This window comes from Rhinatrema bivittatum, chromosome 13 (genome assembly GCF_901001135.1).
Source record: "Rhinatrema bivittatum chromosome 13, aRhiBiv1.1, whole genome shotgun sequence".
In the NCBI taxonomy this organism is placed as follows: Eukaryota; Metazoa; Chordata; class Amphibia; order Gymnophiona; family Rhinatrematidae; genus Rhinatrema; species Rhinatrema bivittatum.
The window spans coordinates 59403584-59429523 of record NC_042627.1 but is presented as its reverse complement, the minus strand read 5'-3'; the positions used below and the strand labels follow the sequence as shown (position 1 = coordinate 59429523).

Genomic DNA, 25940 nt, shown 5'->3' with positions numbered 1-25940 from the left:
CGCGAGACCGAGTGACAGCGGCTCGGACGGCGTCTTAAAAAGTCCCGACGCGGGCACCGCCGGTTTCCCCTAGGAGGTGGTGGAGCACCCGCGCGCCCCGCTCCCCCCCCCTTCCTCGGCTCTTTCTCCCCGCGTTCCGGCGCGCGGCTCCAGTCTCATTCCAATGGAAGGGAGCCCGGGGGAGTGACGTCACAGAGCCAGCGCTGCCTGGGGCCATGGCACGGCCCAAAGCCTGGTGGAGCAGTCTCGCGACTCTGCTGCTGCCCGGCCGGCGCGAGCCGCATCTCTACCTGAGCGACGCCAGCAGCGCCTTCGACCTGTCGGACGAGCTGCCGGAGGAGGAGGAGGAGGGCGACGAGCTGCCCAAGTTCAACAAGCTACGGGTGGTGGTGTGCGAGGACGATGATGAAGCCGCCGCCAATGGGGGGCAGCAGGCCGTGCTCTCCCCCCCATCGTCCTCCGACGAGTCCCTGCTGGAGCGGGACGCGGCCCTGCGCTGTCCTCCTCCGCCCTGTGACGGGTGCCGGGCGCGGAAGGAGCTGTCCGGCCGCAGGACGGTACGGAACAGGCTGGTGGTGGCTGGGACGCTCTACCTCTTCTTCATGGTCGGGGAGCTGGTGGGTGAGTTGTGCGCCGCCGGGGGTCTGCACGGGACTTTACTCTGGGCAGAGCTCAGCTACCTCTACCGGACTTGAACGGTTGTCGCCGTTTACTATCTCGGGGAGGGCTCCAAGTATGTTTCGTGGCTTTTAATGCATAAATGCATTGTTTCTCCACGGCAGTCATGTTACCTCGTTTGCCTGTGAAATATTTACAAAATTCACTTTTTCTAGATGAGGCACTATACTGACACTTCCGGCATTCCAAGGAGAAGGATAACAAAATAGAAGTTGTGCATTTGGCAAGGATACAATAATTAATTATTTGATTATCACATATTTATGTAAAGGTATGAGAAAATGTAGATTTCTAAAGGCAGCAGGTTTTTTTTTGTTTGTTTGTTTTTTTAAATAAAAACATCTCCGAGCAGAGTCTTTGTGATCACAGTTAAACTTTTTAAACTTTAATTTCAGGTGGATATATTGCCAATAGCCTTGCAATCATGACAGATGCACTTCACATACTAACAGACCTCAGTGGTATTATTTTGACTTTGCTTGCTTTGTGGCTGGCTGCAAAATCTCCAACCAAAAGATTTACCTTTGGATTTCATCGCTTAGGTAGGTATGCCCTTTGGGTTTTCTACTGCCATAAACTGTCAGTTGTAAAGATTAATGGATTTATTGATGTTTAGTTTATGCCTTTTCATCGGTGGCTCAAGGCAGGTTGCATTCAGGCACAGTCTGTGTTTCCCTTGTCTCTAGAGGGCTTACATTCTAAGGGGCCAAGGTAATTAGCTGAGCATTAAAACTGTATGCTGAAATTCAGCCCACAGTTTAATGCTCAAGATAATTTTTTTTTTAAACACCTGATGCGGTAAGCTAATGGCATGCTAATGCATGGGAAGATTTAAAAAAAAAAAAAAATGCATACGGATTAGAAAATGTGCACAAGAAAAAGCTTAGGGCTAGATTTAAAAAAAACCAAAACGTGTGCACGTCCATGTGCATGCAATTTTATAATATGTGCGCACATGTTATAAAATCCTGGGTGGCGCGCACAAGGGGGGGGGGGGGTGGAAAAATGCAAAATTATGCGGCGATGGGATTGGGGCCTTCCCCAGTTCCCTCCCAGTCTGCTCCAATTAAGGAGCGGACTGGGAGAGAACTTTCCTACCCCTACCCACTGTTGGAAACAGGATGCTGTTTGGGCTTGATGGCCCTTGGTCTGACCCAGTATGGCATATGTTTATGTTCTCTCTTCTCCCTTCCCCTCTCCTCCCCACCCTCTAAAACTCTTTTTTTTTAATTATTAAAACAATTTTTTTGTTTTGCAAGCTGTGCATGCTGACAGCTGAGACAGTGAGGAATGGCGCCGCTGCGGGCTGCCCCTTTTAAGGCCCCAGCACTTGCTTGCATCCCGGGGTTTATGCGCGTGGCCGGGCCCGTTTGAAAATTGGCCCGGCGCGTGTAAAGCCCGCTGTTTACGCATGCTGGGTTTTTAAAATCCAGTCGATAGTGCACACAAAAAAAGTTTTTTTGTGCACAGAGCATGTCTTGTGCATATAAAATACAGTCTACAGGTCCGTTCGCTGGAAGTACTGCTTCTAACATTAGCGCTGGAAACTACTCCATCTCATTTCCAGCACAGACATGATTGAGCGCCCGTTCTCCTAACGCGCGATGATCTACTTCCCCGGGGCACCCGGTTTAATATTTAAATTGGCTGCCGTGGTAAAAAGGAGACACTAGGGGAAATTGTGTGCCCGTAGTGTCCTCTCAGCAGCGGGTGCTAAGGAGAGGTGGCTGTCAGCGGGTTAGGAAAAAGGATGCTCAATTTTACGAGTGCCCCATTTCCTATCATGATATTAAATTGGAGAAAGTACAGAAAAACAGTATTTTCTGTTCTTCTGTACACTTTTTTGGGCTGCTCAAAAATTGCCTGCTCCAGGCAGGCATTAATTTCTGAGGGTAAAAATGTGCACATCGGGTGCACTTTTTCTTTTTGCATTGGGCGAGAAAAGCTAATAGCCTCATCAACGTGCATTTGGAGGTGCTGTGTGCTATTAGCGTCGCGGGGGAGGTGGACGCGCATTTTGAATTCACTAATCCCCTTACATAGAATAAGGGATTGTGGATGTGCATCCAAAACACGTGACCAGCCGTGGGTTAACCAGTTAACACTGGCAGGTAATAGCTAATGATAAATCAAAACTAACCAGGCAAGTGAAGAAAACAAAATGTTAATCAAGACCACAGAATCTACAAGATTTTCTCTCTTGATTCATAGATAATAACTAATGCTTTATTCGTATGGGATTCTCATGCATGTGCACTAAGTAGTGCATTCAGTTCTGTGCATACGTTTTTGTACATAAAACTCAAGTTTGCCGGGAGTAAGTTTGTGCAAAACAAAATGCACACAAGAGCGGGCAAAACTGTGTGCTGTGCTGAGCGCATCTTATTGCATCAGGTCCTAAGTTTGTATCTTAGATTTACAGAGTGAAGCAGAAAGTTGCTGAAGGAAAGAGATGTGTATTGGCTGTGGGAGAACTGCAAACGCAAATTTTGTACCTTGGTGTCCGCATCGCATGTGTCTATAATCACTTTCAAAGGTATAAATAAAAAAAAGTTTTATATTATGGGGAACCTCCTATTGATGGAGTTTAACTCCTTAAGGCTCTCTGAAGACTACCTGCCCATCCTTCAGCATCGGTGCACATCCACTGCTTGGGTGGGAGAGAAAAAGGAGCCCCTGGCTATCCCTACTTTCCCTTACCCCTGGTATATGAAATACCTGAAAGATTACTGGTATTCCCTGCTGGGTAAGGGGAGGCAAATGGGATGAAAGTGTGTAGGGGTGCCAGGTCGCATATCAGGAACCTATTTTAAACTTTTTCATTTTCCCCATTTCAGCTGGTGTGGAAAATGGAAGTTGTGCTGGCCCTGATATGAGATATTAAAGAAAAAAAAATAGCACTTGGAGGGAGCTAGAGGGTGGGAAAAGCCACAAGGGGCCAGATTAGCAGGTGTTTTTATGTGTATATATAGATAGTCTGACCTAGAAAAGATATGCAAATATTAAGTGTATATTCTATGTACTGTACTGGAATGTAACTCACCTTAAGCTGCCAATGAAAAGGTATGAGCTAAATCCAAATAATAAACTAAAATTATTTTCACCTCCACTCTGCTAGAGCAGCAGTTAAAGTGGAAGTGAACCTGTCCTTAGCAGATTTTTCTCCATCATTCACGGTTTGCCCTACAAGGGAAGCGAATGGGCAGGGCTCACGATAAATCTTGTCAGCAGACAGGACGGCTTCTGTTATGGCGGGTACTTGGGGTAAATCCAGAAAGAACCCTCCTTTGTAACCACAAGTTTAAAGCACATAACTCTAATTCTGCTATAACGTGGTCTCTTCCCAGATCTGCAGCATCTCGGCGCGCTCTCTGTTTTACATTAGGTTTTTTGTGCCGTCATTACTTTGGGGAGCAGCAACATTGTTTCCATTTGTATGAATTTTCTGGAAATTCTGCTATCTAAAACTGTTTCTCAAAGTGTTCTTGTTGCCCTGTCCCTGTGTACAAAAAATTATGTACAATCTGGGCTCCCTTTTTCTTTGAAAAGTTAAGAGTAAGTTGTGGTGTTTTTATGGGTCCATAAAAAAAAGTGTGTATATATTTGTTCAGAAAGTTTCTGGCAGTGGACGGTGTTTGTGTGGCTGGAATTTGACCATTTCTTTTTTTTTATGGTGAGTTGCAATGTGAAATCTTACGCCCATTGCTGGGGGAATTTCTTTGAATGCAGAGTGTTGCAGAACTGGAAATATTGGGGTTATATTGAGAATCTGTTCCTTCCTGGATGGACTCTCAAGTTTCACTCATAAAAATATAGAAGACTTGCTTGAATGATGCTATCAAATAATGTAAATTAATAGTTTTAGTGGATGATTGAAACTGGCTGGCTTTTTTTTTTTTTGGGTGGGGGGACTCTTTCTTATTGTGTGTTTTTATAGTCCGTTTGAAGGCAGGGGACTGAGCTCTGGTTTGGGTGCAATGGGTGCAAATATCACTTTGCCTTGCCCCTCTCCTCACCCCAGCTGCCATTGCTCATTAGGGTTTTTTTTTGAGAAGACCATTCCCCCATCCTTCAGTAGCTGAGGACATCCAATGCTGGGTAGAGAGAGAGCTGTAGCCATGCTATGAATTAAGGCTTATGGCCCTGCGGCCTTAATAGAGACTGATTCTGATTGAATTAAAAGCGCACAAGCACTGGGCCAGAAATACAAAGAGAGAGTAAATATGAAAATGTTCTTCACGTGAGCATACTCTGTCCTTTGAGTGTACAGTGCTGTTCTGTATTGCGATCCATCCTTATGAGCTGAAATCACTTTTTACAATTAGAAATATTAACATTTATTTCTGCTGTGTTTCTAAGGAAATGTGTGTAGGGAACCAGCAGTGATTATCTGCCAGATCACACCAGGTTGCTGACCTGGAACCTTGTCCAACTTGCCTCCTTTTCCCCATTTCAGCTGGCTCAAGCCTCATACTTTTTTTTTTTAAAGAAAATTACCACAGTTAGGAACTTAACGTAACAAGGAGTCTTGCAGGTTGTGGACTCTGGGTCTCTGCCTCACTGATGAGCCCAGCAAGGGTGTATGATGCCTCAGAGAGGGCTCAGAATTTTTTGGGGGAAGCAAATATATAACTTTTTTTTTTTTTGGTGCATTAGAACATTTATTTTTACCTCCCTAAAAGTCATTGTGTATGAGCAGTTTGATATAAACAGACAACTTGAGTCACCAAGTGCTACTTTTCACCTTTAGTACACAACATATACAAAGTGGAGTGTTTGAAATGAGCAGACACATAATGCAAAGTCAATCCAAAGAAAAACTGATTAATACAAAGTGAGCAAAATCAACAAGAGTACACATCTAGTAGAGCAATCATCCAATGTAATACTTATATCTGTGCACATTACTTGTAAATAGTACTGGAATAATAAGTCTTATATTAAAGCAAAAATTATGTTAGAGAGAGAGCGAATAGGACTTTTTAATGGGCATGAAAACTAATATCTAGGCAGGTGCAGACAGCTTCCAAGTTTTATTAGTTCAAGAAAGCAAAGTAATTTTCCAGTAAAACAAGTTTGAAAATCCTGTTTCACAGCCCTTGGATGATCCATCTTATGCCCAGCAGCAGGCTGTTAGATTAGCTCGGCCACTGTTGTGCGGAAATTGCTCAGGAATGCTTAGGCAAAGTCACAAAACTCAGAAGGTACTCAAACCAGAAATGATCTTACACATCTTACTATTGCACTAAAAAAAAAAAAAAGCCCATGGCTGGACCTGGTGGTTCATTGAAAGAGCTGGGTTTGATGTTTGGCTAGGAATACTGCAGCCGCAGAGTTCACAGCCTCTGGTGGGGAGGGGAAGGGGGCAGGCATGGTCGCAGTGCAGTGGAGAGATGCCTGGTGGCTGGATTTAGGGTTCCAGAGGGGACCTGATGCTTGGCCCCTGGCCAAGGACACTCTGAAATGACTGGACCAAAGCAGATTGGGAGAAGTTATAAAATAGATGGAAAAATTTCCAGGGTAATTGTGAAGGATCATCAGATCCCAGCCCTGGTTTTGACTGAACCGAAAACCCAAAGGAGCAGGAGAAAAACTGCTGGCTCAAAAACATTCACTTTGGGAGTTGGATGACCTGGGGGAGTTGGCACTGGGCACAGAGCCTTTCGCATCTGGGTCACAGGTTTAAATCCAGATCAAATTGTTGGCAGCTGAGTCATTAGCTGTCTAACCCCTAGATTCATCAAAATGCTATAATTTTGCACGGCTAACGCCCAGGATAAGAAAAAGGGGTGTGGTTATAGTAATTTTAGAATTATTGCACCATGTGCTATCTTACTGCTTCACCTAGGTAGTTTTCACAAGGAGGAAGACTCTTTCTAAGGCCTTCTGAGTAGTGAACTATTTATATCACTATAGGAGGGCCAGCTAGTAACTAGAGGTGAAGTTTGGGGGCCAGTTTTACATGCAGAGTGAGACGTTCGAAGATTTGACATCGTTTGAAGTGAGGGAAGTCTCACACAGATGAGATTTCTCCAGTGCTTGCTTGAACCCTGGTAGAGAGTCCATCTAAAGCTCCCACGCAGTATTTTACTGATGTCCTTGTACTAATGCACCAGCGGTGCAGCCTTTGGCGAGGGTAAGAACCCACTGATTTGAAACCTTTTTGCTGACAAAACAGATCTGGTGCGGTTGTGGTCGCTCTTGCTTCTGTCAAACCCAGAGCAGGGTTCAGCTGGTGAGCCTAGAACTCTCTGAACCTCTCTGCTGGCTGACTTTTGCAGGACAAAACAACTTGGCAGGAACACGGTGCTTTGCGTGAAGCTGAACTTATGATTTATTTTTTTTCTCAAAGCATCTCTCCTGCTGTTAATCCTTTCCCAGCCCTTGATGTTGGAAGCAAGCCCAAAGGTACCCAGAACAAACACAGATCTTTTCTTAGTTTTTATTAGCTGCCTCTAGCAGTTTTGGCTCCCTCCAAAAGGACGGTTATATACGAGCCGTTGGGCTCGTGGTGATCCGGAGTGGATAATGCCTTCAGAAACAAGTTGTCCCCCAAGAATTCTGATCGCCTCGAGGGTATGGCTCTTCCACATCTAACAAGTTTGTGAGCTGCTGGGGAAAGAGTGATTCTGCCGCAGTTTGAAGAAGTTTTCCAAAATAGTTTGGGGCAAAAAGAAAAGGGGTTGTAATGGGAGGAAAAATATATATAATAAAAGAAGAGACCCGCTGTACACAAGTCATATTAGACCTGGGGCTTATTGAATTTCTGGTGCAAGGTCTCTGGAGGTTTGTTTTTATCCAAGGAATACTCTCTTGCTTTGAAGGTGAAGTGGGTTATTGCCTTGGTTCAACAGGTGTGCGGGAACCAGGGCTGGCATCTGGCACAATAAACCTTAGTTCGCAGCCACCCGGGGATTTTATTCCCCCATTTGATATCCCATCCCAGCTTGCTTCTTGTCGGGCCATTGCAGCAGCACTCAGCTAGGGGTCATGCACCCCTGTGGTCCATGGGTCCTAAATACGGGTATCACTGTTGTACATCGCCTGATGCTCCCTTTCCCCTGCTTCCAGGGGCTGTGAATGCTGCCTCTGCAGCATTCCCAGCTTCTCTTGGGCGTGGAAGACCCGACCCAGGAATCAAACTCAATTTCTTCTGCATGGTAGTGCACAGCATTGCTACTAATCCAGGCTGGCTGCTTTCTTTCTAAGGTATAGATGGACTGTTCCTAATCATTGTGTACAAGCTGAACCAGTCCCAAATATCCCCCCATTCAGTCTATGGAAGTCTGTTTGCTTTTTCTTAAAGGTATTCTTTCTGTGATTCCTATTAATTGAATGGGGCAAATTAAATTCAGATATAAACCAAACACCAAGGCACAGATACCTTCAGCTGTGGCTGAAGGTCGTTAAATTGTACCGTTTTTTAATGAAGGGGTTCTCATGAAACACAAGCAGATTGCCACTCAAAGACGAGACCTTAAAACATACAGACAAATTGCAATGGAAAATAACCAATTAAGGAACTCTGTTGTACTGAGTATCTCACATTAATACTCAACTCTACCATCAGGATCGTGCTCCCAAAACTTTGTATAAAGTGCAGTTCTCTCAAAGCTTCCTGGAATTAATGTGCATGTCTGCCTGCAGTTATCTGAAAAGTTACTTAAAGTGCATTTCAAAATGAGTTCGTGCAAAAAATGTGTAAGTGGAAAGCAAATGCTGATGGCAGAATATTTGTGAATGTGAAAATATTTTAAAAACTTGTAAAATCATATTGAAGCCTTTCAGAGCCCAAAACAATCACCTGCAGGAAAAGCCATCAAACACAAGCTGGGTTTTAATCAAAAGTGCCTGCATCAGGATGGTTCAAACTGTGGAAAAAAAAAAATTGCCGTGTGCAAAAAGTAGGAAGTGCAAATATGTTAAAGGCTGGATCATTTTTATGCAGCAGATTATTTCCCTACTTTTTCTCTTTGAAAATGTTTTGTAGGTTGAATCACCCTCACACAGGCACTCTATGCCACCATTCGGCTTAGTCAGATTTGCGCTGTAAATGCGGAATGTTTTGGGTTTTTTTTTTTTTTTCCCCTGCAGAAGTTTGAATTCTCCTGCTTAAGGCAGTGTCCTTAATATGCTCGAGTGGCAGGCATTATTCCCTCCCCACCACCAATACCACACATCCAGTATTGCACAAGTTCAGTCTCTGCCAAAAGACCAAGCAGAAATCCTTGGTCAGCTCGTGGCTCAGATTCTATACTAGGATTCTAGCCAAAAAAAAAAAAAAAAAAAGTCAAGAGCATACTCTGACTTATCCAGAACACTTATATCAAAATGTCTGATCCTCTTGTAGGAAATGTGGAGTGGGGGAGGAGCATGCTGGCTGATGGGACTGCTCTTCCAGTTCACACACTCCCCCCTTGGGTGTAAGGCATGTTCTGTGGTCAGCAGCGGATATTTCTCCTCTGGAGTGAGTCAGTCTGCAATTCGAGAGCCTCTAAGTGCCACTCCAACAAGAGGAAAGATGGCACCCCCCTTCTCCCCTTCCGACTTGTTAGGCAGTAGAAAATTATAAACTCAAAAAGCACAAAAACCCAATAATGGAAGTAAATAACCTCTTAAACAAAGAAAGGAGATCGCTAGAAGCGAAGTGAGATAGAGACCTTCGTACAAACGTAGCTGAGCAAACTGAAAGTCACCGTGTAACTATAGATTTAGATTTTTTAATATTCCGCTTTTCACACTTTTTGCAGTGCTTCAAAGTGGATTACATTCAGGTACTGTAGTTATTTCAATTCAGTAGTAGTGAATGTGATAAATATGGGTGACTTATCTGAAATTCACTTGAAATGCTACACTTCAGTCTTTAAAAGACTATCCAGACAACATGATTTGCGGTTTGTGCACCTTCGTCAGGGGGCGTCACCAGTGGGGGGACGCTATGGACTGATGCTTTATTAGCTGTTTCATTAGCTCTAACATTTTGGCAAACATTTCTGGCCCCTGAGGGAAGGCGCATGAAACACGAATTGCGTCGGGCTGGTTAGTCTTGAACACTGAAGTGTAGCGTTTTCAAGTGGATTCTAGATTCAAGTTAAATCACCCATATTTATCACGTTCACTACAATTGAATTTAGTGTCTTGCATCTGCATAGAATAATAGTTTCTTCACAAGTCCATTTTTTGACTCATGAGACCTATGATAAAATTGACCCTAGCTCAGGGGTCAGGAACCTATGGCTCGGGAGCCAGATATGGCTCTTTTGATGGCTGCATCTGGCTCGCAGACAAATCTTTAATAAAAAAGTAAAAATCTAACAAAATCCCCCACCCTCCTGATGCCCCCCCAAGACCTCCAAAATTAATTTACTACAACCCCCACCCTCCTGACCCCCCCAAGACCTGCCAAATGTCCCTGGTGGTCCAGCGGGGGTCCAGGAGCGGTCCAGGAGCGATCTCCTGGACTTAGGCTGTCGGCTGCCAGTAGTCAAAATGGCGCCGACGGCCCTTTGCCCTCACTATGTTACTGGGGTCGACCAATGGTGGTGGTAGCCCCTGTGACATAGTAAGGGCAAAGGGCCGTCGGCTGCCAGTAATCAAAATGGCGTCGACGGCCCTTTGCCCTTACTATATCACAGGGGCTACCGCTGCCATTGGTCGACCCCAGTAACATAGTGAGGGCAAAGGGCTGTCGGCGCCATTTTGACTACTGGCAGCCGACAGCCCAAGTCCAGGAGATCGCTCCCAGACCCCCGCTGGACCACCAGGGACTTTTGGCAGGTCTTGGGGGGGTCAGGAGGGTGGGGGTTGTAGTAAATTAATTTGGCAGGTCTTGGGGGCGTCAGGAGAGTAGGGAGTTGTAGTAAATTAATTTGGCAGGTCTTGGGGGCGTCAGGAGAGTAGGGAGTTGTAGTAAATTAATTTGGTAGGTCTTGGGGGAGTCAGGAGGGTGGAGGGTTGTAGTTAGTATGGCTCTCATGGAATTACATTTTAAAATATGTGGCGTCCATGGCTCTCTCAGCCAAAAAGGTTCCCGACCCCTGCCCTAGCTCATGAGCATTGGTAGGGATTTTCTTTGTAAAGTTACATTGTGACTTTCGATTTCCTCAGCTACGTTTGTGTGAAGGACTCTCTCTCACTTCATTTTTGGCATTTGGTAGTTCTTTCTTTTGTTTACTAGAAAATTTAAAAACGTAGCACAATATCTGTACCTCTGAAAGGCACAGAACAATAAATGTATTGAAAGAAAATATTATTTCTGATAACTTTAAATTTAAAAGTTTTTAATTCTCCTAACCACAGCTCTAAGTGGTGTACATGCCTAAAATCATACATAATAAAGGATCAACAGGTAAAAACAAAACAGAGAGCAGAAAAATGTAATCTCATATTAGCACCAAAAAACCTAGCATACTGCAGAGCCCCAAACAGGCAGCTCATCTGCCTAATGCCAATTCAGACAGATGTTTTCAGCACCTTTTTCGAGGTCTTGGTAGAAGTGGTTAAGTGTAGGGTTTCGGGCAGCGAGTTCCACAACATTGGACCCACCTCGGAGAGAGCTCTCACACAAGAGTCTAGCATAGCTAGCAGACAGAACACCCAAAAGTCCTCTTGAAGAGGGTCTTAAAGCTCGGCTATATATGTAGCATTGAATTGATCCAGGATAAAACTTCCGTAGTCAGCATTTTATGCACAAGCAGTGCTATGTTAAAGTAGACCTGCCAACAGACTGGGAGCTGTGTAAATCCATCAGGACAGGGGAAATGTGATCTCTCCTGCTCAGCCCTGCTCTAAGTTGTGCAGCCCAAGTTCTGCAGCATCTACAGAGCTCGTAAGGCAGAGGCAGGCAAACCTACGCACAGCCAATTACAGTAGTGAAGGCTATGGAGAATTAAGATCTGCACCACTGAACAAAATTCATATGACTTAGCAATGATTTAAGAGGATGCAGGAAGTGAAGTTTATAGTAGCCAGATTTGATTATTTAATATGTTGGTGCAACTGAAGATCCTTATCCAGTATGGCCTCTGAACTCTTGACCAGTGTCACTGTGGGGGGTATCAGTATTCTCAGAGATAGGATGACGGGACTAGAAGCGTTTCCTCCAATTTCTGCAAGACCTCAGTTTTCTTTAGGTTTAAGGCTAATTTATTGTGACTCATCCACCTCTTGAAAGCCTAAAGACAAATTAACACTACATCAAATGTTCTGGATTAAGACAAGGAGGTAGGGATGAAAATTTTAACGTCTGCATATGTCCTTTATCCCACCCAGAGCCCAGCCAAAAGCTTGCAGATAGATTTGCATAATGTAGCTCAGGGATGGTGAACTCCAGTCCTCGAGGACTACAAACAGACCAGGTTTTCAGGATATCCACAATGAGCACACATGAGAAAGATTTGCATCCAGTGGAGGCAGTGCATGCAGATCTTTCTCATGCATATTCATTGTGGATATCCTGAAAACTTGGCCTGTTTGTGGCCCTGGAGGACTGGAGTTCGCCATCTCTGATTAGCTGACAAAGACTGAGCCATGAGGTGTGGATATCTGTTTCCAATATCTGCCATCTAGAATAGTTGGGTGGATGGGGGGGGGGGGCAATAGCAATTCAGTAATTTGTCTCAGATAAATAAGACTTAAACAAGTCAAATACCACTCCTGATATTCCATATTCACTCAGGTGATTATAACAAGATTTGGTGATTAATAGTATCAAACGCTGTGGTGATCTCTGATAGGACTAGGATGAAGCCTTGCCTGCTGTCAAAACCTCATCAGAAAACATCAAGGCTTGGAAGCAAAAATACTTCAGCACTTTAAATTTTTTTATGGCATCCAAACTGAAATTGATCTCAAAGCTGATGATCCTGTGTACAATCGCCAAGCTGTTTCAAAAACAGCTGCTTCAATAACTTTTGGATAAAAATGGTAATGATGAGATCTGTCGATAACTAACTTACAAAGATCAGCAGCTTGCTCAGGACTTCCTGTCTCGTCCTGCTGGGCTGCTGCTGCTGATAAACCACTTTGAGTTTTCAGTATGAAAGGTTTTTTGTTTTTGTCTTTAATGGAGTTTTCATTGCTCTGTGCAGACAGGGCAGCATTTATCTGGGATTGTTTCAGGATTTAGTTTGCTTTTTATATTTTTAAAACTTTTTTTTTTTTTTTAAGGAAATCTGTAAACTGAAATGTTATAATTCCTCTTTAAAATTTCTGTTCCCCTTTGCAGAGGTTTTATCAGCCATTATTAGCGTACTGCTGGTATACGTCCTCACTGCATTCTTACTATATGAAGCTGTTCAACGCACTATCCACATGGACTATGAAATTAATGGTGACATTATGCTCATCACAGCTGCTCTTGGTGTTGCAGTAAACTTAATGTAAGGTTTCATTTGTGTTTTCCCCCACCCCTTATATTTTAAAGCAGCAGTGCTTCTAGTGAAACTCCAAACTCTCAGGAGGAGGATGTGTGCCTTCTGTGCAAGGGTGAAGAATTGCTATGCAGGGAGTTTCCCATAGGTCATGTTTTGCCAAAAAAAAAAAGAAAATAAAACAAATCAACCTGAGTTCTTACTAAGCAAGAAACTGGCCAATGAGTTAATAAGTTCATGGTTTCTCTCTTCCTCTTTGTTCTGTTTTACTCAGATCATTGTTTGGTGCTTTTGAGGTGACTCCCAAATGGTATCTCTGAGCATAAACCAAAGAGGCAGCCATGGGTCCACTAGACATTTTCTGAGTTCTGTGTAATTCAAATTGAATCACACTTTTTTTTTTCTACAGTGGGACTGTTACAGAAAGATACAACCAAGTGAGTTTCATCCTTGGAAGATCTACCTTCTCCCTGTGGCTTGCAGTATATTTAACATTTAATTAATTCACATGCCTAGCTGTTATGGGTGCTAGTAAACATATTGAATACCAGCCGCCAGTAAGAGAGAAATCTTTACTCTTTTACTACAAGATATTTTATAAATAAGAGCAGTGCTTACCAAACAATGCAGAGTAAATCTTCAGCTCAGCATTCCTGAGCCTTTCCAGTCAGTTAAATACAACACTGCCTCTATCTTTCAAAACAGTGACTCTATTTGTATAACATTTTTTCCTAATTGGTCAGCATTATAATTATATCTTGTATATGCTAACAAGACTGGATTCTTGTAAGCCGTATGATTACTTATAAATTGAACCCATAAGGCAGAAACAAAACTCAGTGCTGACCTTTTAACCTACTTTTTTGACCTTTAACATACTTTTTAGCATTTCAGCCGCCTTGGCTATTCTGCAAGCTGAGCAGTGCACTCTCATTGCTGTAATTATTTTCTTCACCACCAAACAGTCTGGCTTCATAGAAAAAGCTTTTCAAAGCACCTTTACATAGCTTAGTAACTGTTATGAATTATATCAGTTTTTGCACTACCCCGTCTATTAATAGATACTTAAAGTCTGCCTTTTACCAAGAATGCCTAATGCAAAAATATTTTACATAGGGTGGTAACTTATAGTAAATTGTGTATTGTAGTTTAATTGGAGAGTCAGAGGTGGGAAGCCCACTTGTTTCAGTATTGCTTTTTTTTTTTAACTCTATTTGAGCTGCATAAAAACATCCAACACTAACAAGCTCATTGACAGCTTTGATATACAACAAACCGGATCTTGTTATGACAATTCAAAATCATTTCCACATTTTATCTAAAAATGCCCCCCTAACTCTGCTTGTCTTAATTGTCTGGCATCTTTGAAGGACTATGTACAGTGTTTATTGAAATTGCTTTTGTTTTTTTTTTCCTTACATTGGCCTAATACTGCTTTTTTTTGTTCATTTACAGAATGGGATTTCTCTTGAATCAGTCAGGACACCCTCACTCCCATTCTAATTCTCATTCTCACTGTCCTCCAACAAACTCTCCTAATGCAACTCGGGGCCAGGATCACAGTCATGGACATGGGAGCCTTGCAGTGAGAGCAGCATTTGTCCATGCTTTGGGGGACCTAGTGCAAAGCGTGGGTGTCCTTATTGCTGCTTACATTATTCGATTTAAGGTAAGGTAGCTCATCTGTATGATGCTCCCTGAAGCATGATCAAATGGTTAGAGTAGTAGGCTAAGAATCAGGGAAGCGAAGGTTCAAATCCCATTGTCACACCTTGCCTGGGGTATACATGTTTGAGGCCTGTTTACTAAACATTTTTCCCATAGGCATAAAATAGGAGAACACCTTTAGTAAATGACCCCTTTAGATTGTAAGCTCTCTTAGAACACGGAAACACTATGGTATCTGAATGTGATCGGCCTTCAAATGGCTGACCTGTCACAAAAGGTGGAATATAAATTAAAAAAATAAATAAATCTGCAATGATATTGAAAACTTGTCTTTCTAGGCTGCTTTGAAAGTCCCAACATTATAAAAGGTCAAGCTATTAAGTTTTATGGGTATTTTTGTTTTTATTTCACCCTGTCTGCCACTTCCTGACTTTTAGGCTTCCAGCCCAGCCAGGACCCACTTAACTTTCTAATGATGGGGTGCATGGACTATCACGCCGTTCCTTCTCCCTGGTAGCATTTCTGTAAGAGGCACATGTATTGCAGGTTCCTTTTGACCCCAGGGCATGTGCACTCTTGAGTTGTCCTGTCAGTGTTGCTAGTGATTCCCTTTTTCTCCTGGTGTGGTGAGGTGGGGTCTGAGCTAAACACAAATAGTAGAATCTGGGTTTGGGAGTTGCATGCACTGCTGCAGAGGGGCTATTGGGTTGGTTTTATACTAATTGATGTCCCCAATGGAAAGCAACTGGAAAAAAGGATGCCAAAAACAATGCACTCTTAAATGCAGATAAATGTAAAAAAAAAAAAAAAAATCAAACTCCATACAAATATTTTTAACAAAACAGCCTGCAGTCTTTTTTTTTTTTTTTTAATAGACATTCAAATAATGCCTCTGTTCCTAAATTGGTATCCTAAGATTGATTGTTACAGCACTGTAACCTAGTGCAACTACACAGGATAATCATATACTGATATCATTGTAGTGCATAATTGTTTGGTATGACCTATCTTAGTTAAAAATTATAAGAAGAAATCCTACGCTGGGAGGAAGTGGCATCATTGCAGGAGATGGAAGCTTGAGAGCAGAGCTCCGCTCCCTGCCTAGATTTTTTTTTTCTTGAATTATTGGAGCTACTTGAGTTTTTTTTCTCCCTCCTGATGTTGGATGAGCTTTCCTAGAGCAGCAGAGTGATGGCTGCAAAGGAAGGTCAGTTGAGTTTTTTGCCAGTTCTCCTATCGGAGGGGCGGTACAGCTGAGGATGAAGAAGGTTATAATGGAGGCTCTGACCTCGTGGACGACATGAGTCCCTATGATGATTTCAATGTTGCCTTGACTGATTTCTCCCCTTCCCCCCCCCCCCCCCCCCCCCACGTAGAATTCAGGGGCTGGTTCTGCAGTTTAAGGAAAGATATGAAGGATTATAAGAAAGCTTATGGGGATGATGGAGGACTTTCGTGATGAACTTACTACAAAGTCAGCATGGCTTTACCCAAGGCAAGTCTTGCCTCACAAATCTGCTTCACTTTTTTTGAAGGAGTTAATAAACATGTGGTTAAAGGTGAACCGGTAGATGTAGTATACTTTCGATTTTCAGAAGGCAAAGTTCTTCTGGGAAAAGTAAAAAGTGATGGGATAGGTGGCGATGTCCTTTCATGGATTACAAACTGGCTAAAAGACAGGAAACAGAGAAGGATTAAATGGACAATTTTCTCAGTGGAAGGGAGTGGGCAGTGGAGTGCCTCAGGGATCTGTATTGGGACCCTTACTTTTCAATATATTTATAAATGATCTGGAAAGAAATACGACAAGTGAGATAATCAAATTTGCAGATGATACAAAATTGTTCAGAGTAGTTAAATCGCAAGCAGATTGTGATAAATTGCAGGAAGAACTTGTGACGCTGGAAAATTGGGCATCGAAATGGCAGATGAAATTTAATGTGGATAAGTGCAAGGTGATGCATATAGGGAAAAATAACCCATGCTATAGTTACACAATGTTAGGTTCCATATTAGGTGCTACCACCCAAGAAAGAGATCTAGGTGTCATAGTGGATAACACATTGAAATCGTCGGTTCAGTGTGCTGCGGCAGTCAAAAAAGCAAACAGAATCTTGGGAATTATTAGAAAGGGAATGGTGAATAAAACGGAAAATGTCATAATGCCTCTGTATCGCTCCATGGTGAGACCGCACCTTGAATACTGTGTACAATTCTGGTTGCCGCATCTCAAAAAAGATATAATTGTGATGAAGGTACAGAGAAGGGCAACCAAAATGAGAAATGGAATGGAACAGCTCCCCTATGAGGAAAGACTAGAGGTTAGGACTTTTCAGCTTGGAAAAGAGATGGCTGAGGGGGGATATGGTAGAGGTGTTTAAAACCATGAGAGGTCTAGAACATGGATCGGTTATTTACTCTTTCAGATAATAACTTCATGGAGTGCCCCCTAGTCTAACATGTGGCACATTCAAAACTAATCGGAGAAAGTTCTTTTTCACTCAACGCACAATTAAACTCTGGAATTTGTTGCCCGAGGATGTGGTTAGTTCAGTTAGTATAGCTGTGTTTAAAAAAGGATTGGATAAGTTCTTGGAGGAGAAGTCCATTACCTGCTATCAATTAAGTTGACTTAGAAAATAGCCACTGCTAATACTAGCGACAGTAACATGGGATAGACTTAGTTTTTGGGCACTTGCCAGGTTCTTATGGCCCGGATTGGCCACTGTTGGCAACAGGATGCTGGGCTTGATGGACCCTTGGTCTGACCCAATATGGCATGTGCTTATCTTCTTATGGGCCATCTAGTGGGCGATTTAGAGAACCACGTGGATTTTTCATGCAGAAACCTCTAAGCATCTTAAGGAGACGTGTGCTGAGCTTCAAGAAGAAAATTTTACTTATGAAAGAAAAGCTGGCAGATCTGGAGAACCAAGCTAGGAGGGGAAACCTTTGGTTTAGAGTTTCAGGAATCTCCTGAGAATGTGAACTGTGCATTAACATGTTTCTGAAAACATCTCTTGGCCGTCATTTAAACTGGACGCCAATGCTGCTACTGCTGATATTAAACTGGATAGAGCACACAGTGCCCTGGGGGCAGCTAACAACATTAGTCTGCTCTCACAATTTTTCTATAAAAGAAAGAGTAGCTGGTGCTGCTGCTGCTAGAAAACAGATTGCTTGGAACTAGGAGGGCCAGGAGATGGCTGTATACGCGGACCTCTCCCAAGCCCCGTTGCAGAACAGGCAAGAATTGAGAGAAGTTACAGCTTTCCTTTGTAAGGAAAATATCAAATCTAGATGGCTGCATCCATTTGGGCTACCTTTTTCTTGTAATGGTGTGACTTCCAGGATCCGCTCCACCTTTCAGGCTGCTACTGCTTTGAAGCATCGGGGGGGGGGGGGGGGGGGGGGTTGTCTACTCTACCCTGCAACAGAGGTCCAGCAAGGTCCATAATCAGAGAGAAGCGCTGCCTAAATGACCGGCTTAAGAGAAATTCCCTCCTCTGCCAAGAATGCTACTTGGTTTTTGTTTGTTTTGTTTTCTATTCTTTAATGTATTTCCTTCTTTGCGGAGGTTCACTTGTCTGATGTACTAGTTCAACGTGTTCATCTCATTTATAGCTCCAATCAGTGTTGATGTTCGTTCTTGTTTCCAGTTTTCTTTTTCTAGGTAAGGGGGAGTTCCATCCCCTGATGTTCTACCTTCCTCCTTAGGAGTCTATGTGGATGATCTGTGGGCAGGTTTCAGCAGATCTGATTTGTTTACTGCAGGATTTTTTTTTTGGGGGGGGGGATTTGTTATATCCTTCTATGTATTTCCTTTTTTTTTTTTTACGCTTTTGCTGAAATCACCTCTGCACATTCTAGTTCTGCTAGAGGTCCAATGGACTCCCTTAATATTTAACTTGCAAATCCGAATCCATACGATGCTGACATTTCAGCAAACTAGTACCTGCTTTGGGATGACTTCAGACATGGAAGACCCAGCTGAGCTGTTTCACATCTGTTTATGTATTAAATGATAATTTTGATCCCAAATAAAGATGGACTATCACTATAATCAGTACATGATCATATCCTGTGTAACTGTACTGGGTTTATAATGTTGTTGTGAGACAGATTTAGGGATGAAGGCATTGTTTTGGTATGTCTATGAAAAGTCTATATGTTGTGGGGTGTGTCATGGGACATATAGAGAATTAATAACCCCCTGTCATATTCTGTATTGTATTTTTGTTTTAATTTACACACACAGCCTTTTTATTGTATTTATTTTTTCTTGTCTTGGTGTGCTGCTTTCTTGAAGTATGGAGGAAGAGTGACTCTTATCAGTTACAAAGACTTGTCAGACACTTTGCTTACTACAAGCAAGGTCCCATGGGAGTGGGGCGCAATTCAGGCCATAATTCCTGTTAGTTGGGTTTGTGAGGAAAGGTCAGATCTTCCAGTCAGGTTGGCCAGTGTTGTCCGTTCAGTGACTCAGGCTGAGGTGCTTGGCCCCCTGCAAGTTGCTTGAAATTTGGATCCCTATAACTTTTTTTTTTTTTTTTTTTTTTTAAAAGCTGTGCTTTCCTAATATAAAACATTAAGCTGGATTCCCTGAAACTGCATAATTCCTTTTTTGCTTTTCAGCCAGAGTATAAAATTGCTGACCCCATCTGTACATACATCTTCTCAGTATTGGTGGTTTTTACAACTCTGCGAATCATACGGGACACCACTCTCATAATACTTGAAGGTGAGCTGCACATGGATTCTTAGATGCATAAACTAATAACACCTCTCCAGAACTACATGTGATGTTGCATTTCTGTTAGTGGAGACTAATGCAGGTTCATGGTTGAAATGTAAGATTGCAATTCAGACTTTGTCCGTTCCTGCTGGTATTGCTTATTCACCATAATCTAGCTGAAACTTTACAGCGGAACAGAATGATCCTCGCCTTTCATTGCAACATTTCATGTAGGAGCTGGGGGTGTGTGTGCAGCAGCAGTAATAATTGATGGGATCTGCTGCTTGCATGGTTAATGAGGCTTCTCTAGTTGGGAGACCTTTGTGTGGAATCTGTCTTGAAAACTTAAAATACTGCAATCCCCAGGGGTGGAGGGAGTACTAAGAATACCCTAAGGGGATCCATTTCATTTTTAATGCATAGACAGATGGTTGCTATATCTGTTCCCTGGAGTGCATTTAAAGAGGCAATAGATGGACAGTCCAGAGAGATGATGTGAAGGAAGGTCTGCCTGCCATTTTCTCAGTGCCTGGTTAATTCCATTACAGATGGGTGTGTGTGTGTGTGTGTGGGGGGGGGGGGGGGGTTCCTAGTGTAATGAAAATGTCTGGGCAGTTCTGCTCCCTATCAGACATATATGGGCTATCTTTGCAGATTGTAATTTTTGTCAGGCAGGAGGCATTGGGGTGTTTTATGGCGAATTTGTAGTCCATTATCAATGTAAAAGGCAGGAAAATCCATCTGTCTGCTGCTAATATCTTCCTCTAAGGTGGCTGCTAAGATGATGATCCATTGATAACTTGTACATTACAGAAATTCAAAGCAAATTTATGTTCTGCAGGTACTCCATGGCACTTGAATCTGGATCGTATTAAAGAAGACCTCATGAAAATTGAAGATGTCCATTCAGTAGAGGATCTTAATGTTTGGTCTCTTACTACTGGAAAATCTACTGCAATTATACATTTGCAGCTGAGTAAGTAGCAGACACCTGAGCCTTAATAAATTTGCAATAAATGTTTGATAGTTCAAAAAAACAGCAGAACTAGTGCACAAATGTTTGTGCATCATTTATTTGGTAGTTGAAGATTTTTTTATTCTACGTTTTGGGTCCTATTCAGTTTTTTGTTTTTTGTTTTTTTTTTGCTGAAGATGTGTTGATTAATTAAATTAAAGCTGCTCTTTTTAACCATTTCTGTGGTTATGAATCTAAATTAAACTGGGTGATTCTGTGCTTAACCGTCTGAAAACTGAATGCACAGATTCATCCAGTATGAATCTAGCACAGGGATGGCCAACTCTGGTCCTCAAGAGCCACAAACGGACCTGCTTTTCAGGATATCTGCATGAGAGAGATCTGTATGTATTGCTTCCATTGTATGCAAACACGTTTTATGCATAACTGTTGTGGAAATCCTGAAATCCAGGCCTGTTCGTGACTCTTGAGGACAGGTTGGCTAACTCTGATCTAGTATTAACAATTGCAAAGTTCAAGAAGAATTATTTTTTAGTTTTAGAAATGGTGACATGACTCTGAAGCAGAGCTGGGTAACTAGTCCTTGCGGAGTGTAGGTAGGGTAGGGTTTTCAGCATATCCCTAATGAACATGCATGAAAGAGATTTGCATGCTCACTACCTCAGTTGTATCCGAATCTATTTCATCCATATTGGGGATTTCTTGAAAACCCAATTGTTTTGTGGCCTTTGAGAACCAGAATTGTCCACTTTTACCCTAAAGGATGTGCATGTTATATTCTATAATCTGAAAATATAAGAAGTAAAATTGTATTAGAACCAAAACAAAAAGGCCATATACAATGGTCTTCACTTGTAGTCCTTGATGGAGAGGCAATAGGTTGGGTTTTCAGAATGTGCATATATGAGAAAGTTGCATGCACACTGCCTCAGGTGTTATGCAATTATCTTATTGAGGGTCTCGTGAAAATCTGACCCATTGTTGGCCCTTGGGCTTGAAATAAATACCACTGCCATAGGATAAAGATCAAAACAGCAGGAATGGAACCAAGAAATAAGCAAGTAGCATTTAAAAAAACAAATGTAGCTGATTTTACTGCTTTAGAAACCTGTGAGCCATCCTTTTTGTTGGGGCAAACCAAGAGAATTCAAAAGACTCGGGAGTAAGTGGGTTTTCACTTTGGGAATTCAGACTTGCGTTGCAACAGGAAAGGTCGTTGGCTTTTACTCGTGGGGGTGGGGGGGGGGAAGATGTGTGCGATATCTTTAAATGGGAGGAGCAGCTTCTAAAAGTACCATCAGGACACTTGTACCTAAGTGGTGGGTTGGGATTTCATAGTTTGGAGAGAAGATGTTTATAACAATAGATATGGAATCTAGGCCAGGATTTAGGCATAAGCAACTGCCTAGGGTGCCAAATATCCAGGCCAACGAAGAGCTTCTGCTTGCTTTATGGCCAAGTGCCTGCAAAAAAACCAAAAAGGGGCAGGTCATGGGCATTCTGGGACTTTAACATGAAATGGGCACACGAGTCCCTTCCTGCGTAACTTTACTACTGCTATGGATAAAATAAATTCTAGGCTGGTCGGTGGGGGTAAAAGGGAGGCTATTTAACTAGAGGGTTAGGAAGTCCTATCCCTTAGCTGGGCAAACTGGAAATAAACTGGTCATTGCATCGGCGCGAGTCTACTAAAATCCCCCCACTTATGTGGTAGAGGCAGCATTTGCATGCACATGCGCGCATCCATGTAAAATTGTGCACACATGTACACGTGTACAGCCCGTTTTTATACCATGCGAGCACGTACGTGTAAGAGATAATTTGGCTGCATCCTTTGGCGTGAGCCGGCATATGCGCGTACATGTGCGCCCGCATACCAGGATCAGTTACCGTCCCCGTGAATACTCTTTTTAAATGGGTCCAGGGGCTCCAGTCTATAACTTCATGCAGTTTGACAACTGGAATCCATTTATTTCCTGTTCCGAACTCTTAACGTCCAGCTGTTTGCGCACATTTTAAATGTTGTTCTCTTGGTATTTGCAGTTCCCGGTAGTTCATCCAAGTGGGAGGAGGTCCAGGCCAGAGCCAGACAATTGTTGCTGAACACCTATGGAATGTATCAGTGTTCCGTCCAGCTGCAGAGTTACAGGCAGAACGTGAGCAGCGCCTGTGCAAGCTGTCAGAGTTTTGGTGCCTGACCTTTTTTATTAGTTCCGTGAACTGCTGCCTTATGTACACACCCCCAGTCCTGTCCAAAAGACCTGAGAGCAATAAATGGCCAACTGTAAGAACCGAAGGCGATCCCTCATGACGTAGAGGGGCCTGCCGCTGAAAAAACTGGCATAACTCGGAAGCACATCCTCCTTTCCTTGGTTTTAAACTGCTCTACTCTGCAAAGCGGACATTCTCGCTTCATAAGCATACGCAGAAGTTTAAGTGGTTATATCACTGGTGTTTTATTACCAAAAAAGGGTTTTTTAAACTACCTTGTTTACGGAATAAGATGCAATTTTGCACATATCTCGTACTTAAACCAACATTATTGGCATGGGTTAATGTCACACTACATGCATTCCAAAGTGACCATCGTAGACGCTCAGTGTTTAAGTGGAAAACTTGAAGCCATCTGAATTTAGTCAAAAGGGAGCAACATTTACAGCCGTCACCAACTCCTCTGCCTGATTATTCCAAACAGTTATTGCAGTCCTGTACCCTTCATATTTAAATCTACCCACTCCACGCAAACCTCTAATTCTCTCCATCTATACAGGTGCTTTTCTTTATAGGGCATGAGTTCCTTCAGGGAAGCTGAACACGACAGAGGAGAGAGAAGAAGAAAATAAGGGCAGGGCTGCCATGTTAGGCAGGACTTAGTAGCAGATTGAAAAACTTTGAAAATGGGGAAATGCTTCAGAGGCAAGAAACCTTTTTGAGAGGGATAACCCTGTTGCAGTCTTCTATAGCTATCCAAGACCAATAGAGATCCATAAGTGCAAAGTATTGGTATTTCTCCAAGCCCAATGTTTGCTAATGTAGTGTGGAAAACCTTAAAAGAAAGTGTATTAACCCAACCCTCTTAATAATCTTAGGTATGCAAAAAGTCATCTCTACCAAGTCTCCTTGGTAAACTGTTGGTGGTACCGGAAGACCCTGGGGCTTGATCAGATGCCATAAATAGTCTTTGTTAAATGTAAGCAGGCAGCAGGATGTTGCACCACTATTCCTGCTTTTCTGCAGTCCATAACACTGAACCTTTCTTCTCTCCCCACAAATGTTGTTTTTTCTTGTATGGATTTCTATTGGACTTTGATGTCTCTTAATAACTGCCGTGTCTGGAAGCTGATTGCGTAAGACACCTTAATACGGTGCTAGGGCAAGTTAGTCTTTAATACCTGTCTTTTTTAAAGGTCGATGAGTAACCAGTGAAACCAGTGGAAAACTCTGAGTGCTTCAGTCCGTAGCACTGATTGCAGCTAAAGGCTGGAGTCTCTTCTGCAGCGATGTACTTTTTTTTTTTTTTTTTTACAAGCTTTGCTCTGTTTAGCACTTACAAAGTTTTGAAATACTCTGAGTTGCTTTTTTTATGGTCTCTTTCACTGTGACCTAGTTGCTTGGACGTTTGGTGCCTCGACAGTCTGATTCAGTTATCACTTTTATGGGCCTGATAGATGGTGAATGGACCTCATTTTCTCTTCTCTTGTTCTGCAGAGTGGGATGAAAGCGTATTCCTGAACATTCTTTTAAATACAAGAGTAATACATCTTATGGATAGCAAAGCATGGGGAAGGGGCATTCCAGTCCCCAGAGGTGGAGCAAGCAGCACCTGTTTGTCTGTATTCAGTGATTGCATTTTCTGGTGAGCTGCTGACTGCATGTATAGTGATACCCTAGAAAGAATGCCAGTGAACCATATCAGACTATTATCTTTTTTTTTTTTTTTTAAAGTATAATTTGATTTGTGCTGTGATTTATTCTTTTTTTTTTTTATTACACTTTCCTTAGTATGTAACTGACATTACTATCTCAACTGAACATATCCTTCAGCCAGAAGGAATTTCCCCCACAAACAGTGTGCACTTAAAATTAATACTGATCTTCACAATTTTGTTGAACTAGATCATTACTTTATAATCTGTTAATCTCACAGTGATAAGTCTGAAGGTAGCATGGAGCATTTTTGTAAGCTGAAGTGGCATGGTTAACTAGGATATATACCAGCTTCCATAAATCGTTGAAACTCCTTCCCCAGCAATCAAGTATTTTGTCCATGATAGACATTCAAATAGGCAGGGCTTTCCATCAAGTTTGCCTTACAGACAAGCTGCTAGCATGTGCCTAGGCCAAAAACTTTTTCAAAGTAGAGGGCTATCTACTTGTACTCAGAAATCGTGATTGATCATAGTATTAAACCATCTGGTTTTCAGAGCAAAACGTATGTACTGGATGAACTAAATGGCAAAATTATTCATTCATTTAGTGTTTCCACACCAGAGCTAGTGGAGTTTTAAAAGCTTCAGCATCCAACACAATGTGCAAAGCTCAGATGTTCTGGGAAGATCTGTATTCATTCTTGGGACCTGTGGTGATTTAAAATAAATAAATAAATGTTGTTGATCTTAGGTGCTGTATTTGGAAGTTGATGCTCAAACAATTTCTAGTAGGCAGGGCAGCATGCAACTTTTTTATGGTTGACATTTTATTTTAGCTTCTGGTTTAAGGATTAAGAAACACCCCATCCAGACAAGATTAGTCCTGCTGTAGTAATATGTTAGCATTTATATGGTATTAAAAAAAATATATAAAGTCAAACATTCCACATACTAATAGAAACCAGGTTATTTCTAAGCAGTTCTTGTCTACTCTTTCAGTCAGTCAAGTAGTTGCTTGGAATCAAAACAATTTTTTTAAATTGAGTTTATATTTGACACCATGCCAGAGGAAGAAAGTCAGGCAACAGTATTACTACCTGTGTGGGTATATAAACACACACACATGTATATGCTTTTTAAATGGTCAGCTCTTATCCTGCTACTGGTTGCTCCAGTGACATCTCCATTAAACCAAATGATTAGAAAATATATTTAAAGAAAACCAGAATTAGATGATTCTAGCCACTGTGCAATCAGTCAGATATGTGTTTTGATGACTGGTTCTGTCCAAAAGCAGGCAGCCCATTCAAGTATAGTTAGGGGGTAATTTTTGCTAGATTCTGTCATGCATCATTAACTTGTGCAAAATCTGGGTATTTTTTTTAATTGGCATTCTGAATAGCTGGGCTTATAATACAGCAACTGTTAATGGAATTAACTCTTCTAGTGTAACTTTATACAAAAAATAAGGGTCTTTGACCTTGTAACTGGTTTGGCTGACAGATCTCATTTGGTATAATTTTGTTCTGTGACTGGAAAACCAGCTATTGGTTGGATATTTCTGTACCATGGGGTTCATGAAACTGAATTTTAAAAGCACAAATTGTAATCTTTTTAAATAAAATATATTTATTTAAACTGGA

The 25940-nt window shown here is 42.1% G+C and overlaps 1 protein-coding gene across 3 annotated transcripts; it reads left to right on the top strand.

Annotated features, from left to right (window-relative positions):
• The first annotated feature begins 10 nt into the window (after nucleotides 1-10).
• Nucleotides 11-25940, top strand: SLC30A4 (solute carrier family 30 member 4). Of its 3 annotated transcripts, XM_029574389.1 has the most exons (8): nucleotides 11-621; nucleotides 1074-1220; nucleotides 12905-13058; nucleotides 14505-14718; nucleotides 19353-19458; nucleotides 20294-20428; nucleotides 22472-22584; nucleotides 24137-24302. In XM_029574389.1, the coding sequence occupies exons 1-8, from the start codon at nucleotides 216-218 to the stop codon at nucleotides 24158-24160; spliced, it is 1299 nt and encodes a 432-aa protein (XP_029430249.1). In that variant the 5' UTR covers nucleotides 11-215; the 3' UTR covers nucleotides 24161-24302. The 3 variants fall into 3 exon arrangements, with proteins under 3 accessions (XP_029430249.1, XP_029430248.1, XP_029430247.1); XM_029574388.1 differs by lacking the exon at nucleotides 22472-22584 and having other exon boundaries at nucleotides 12-621; nucleotides 24137-25940; XM_029574387.1 differs by lacking the exon at nucleotides 24137-24302 and having other exon boundaries at nucleotides 13-621; nucleotides 22472-23253.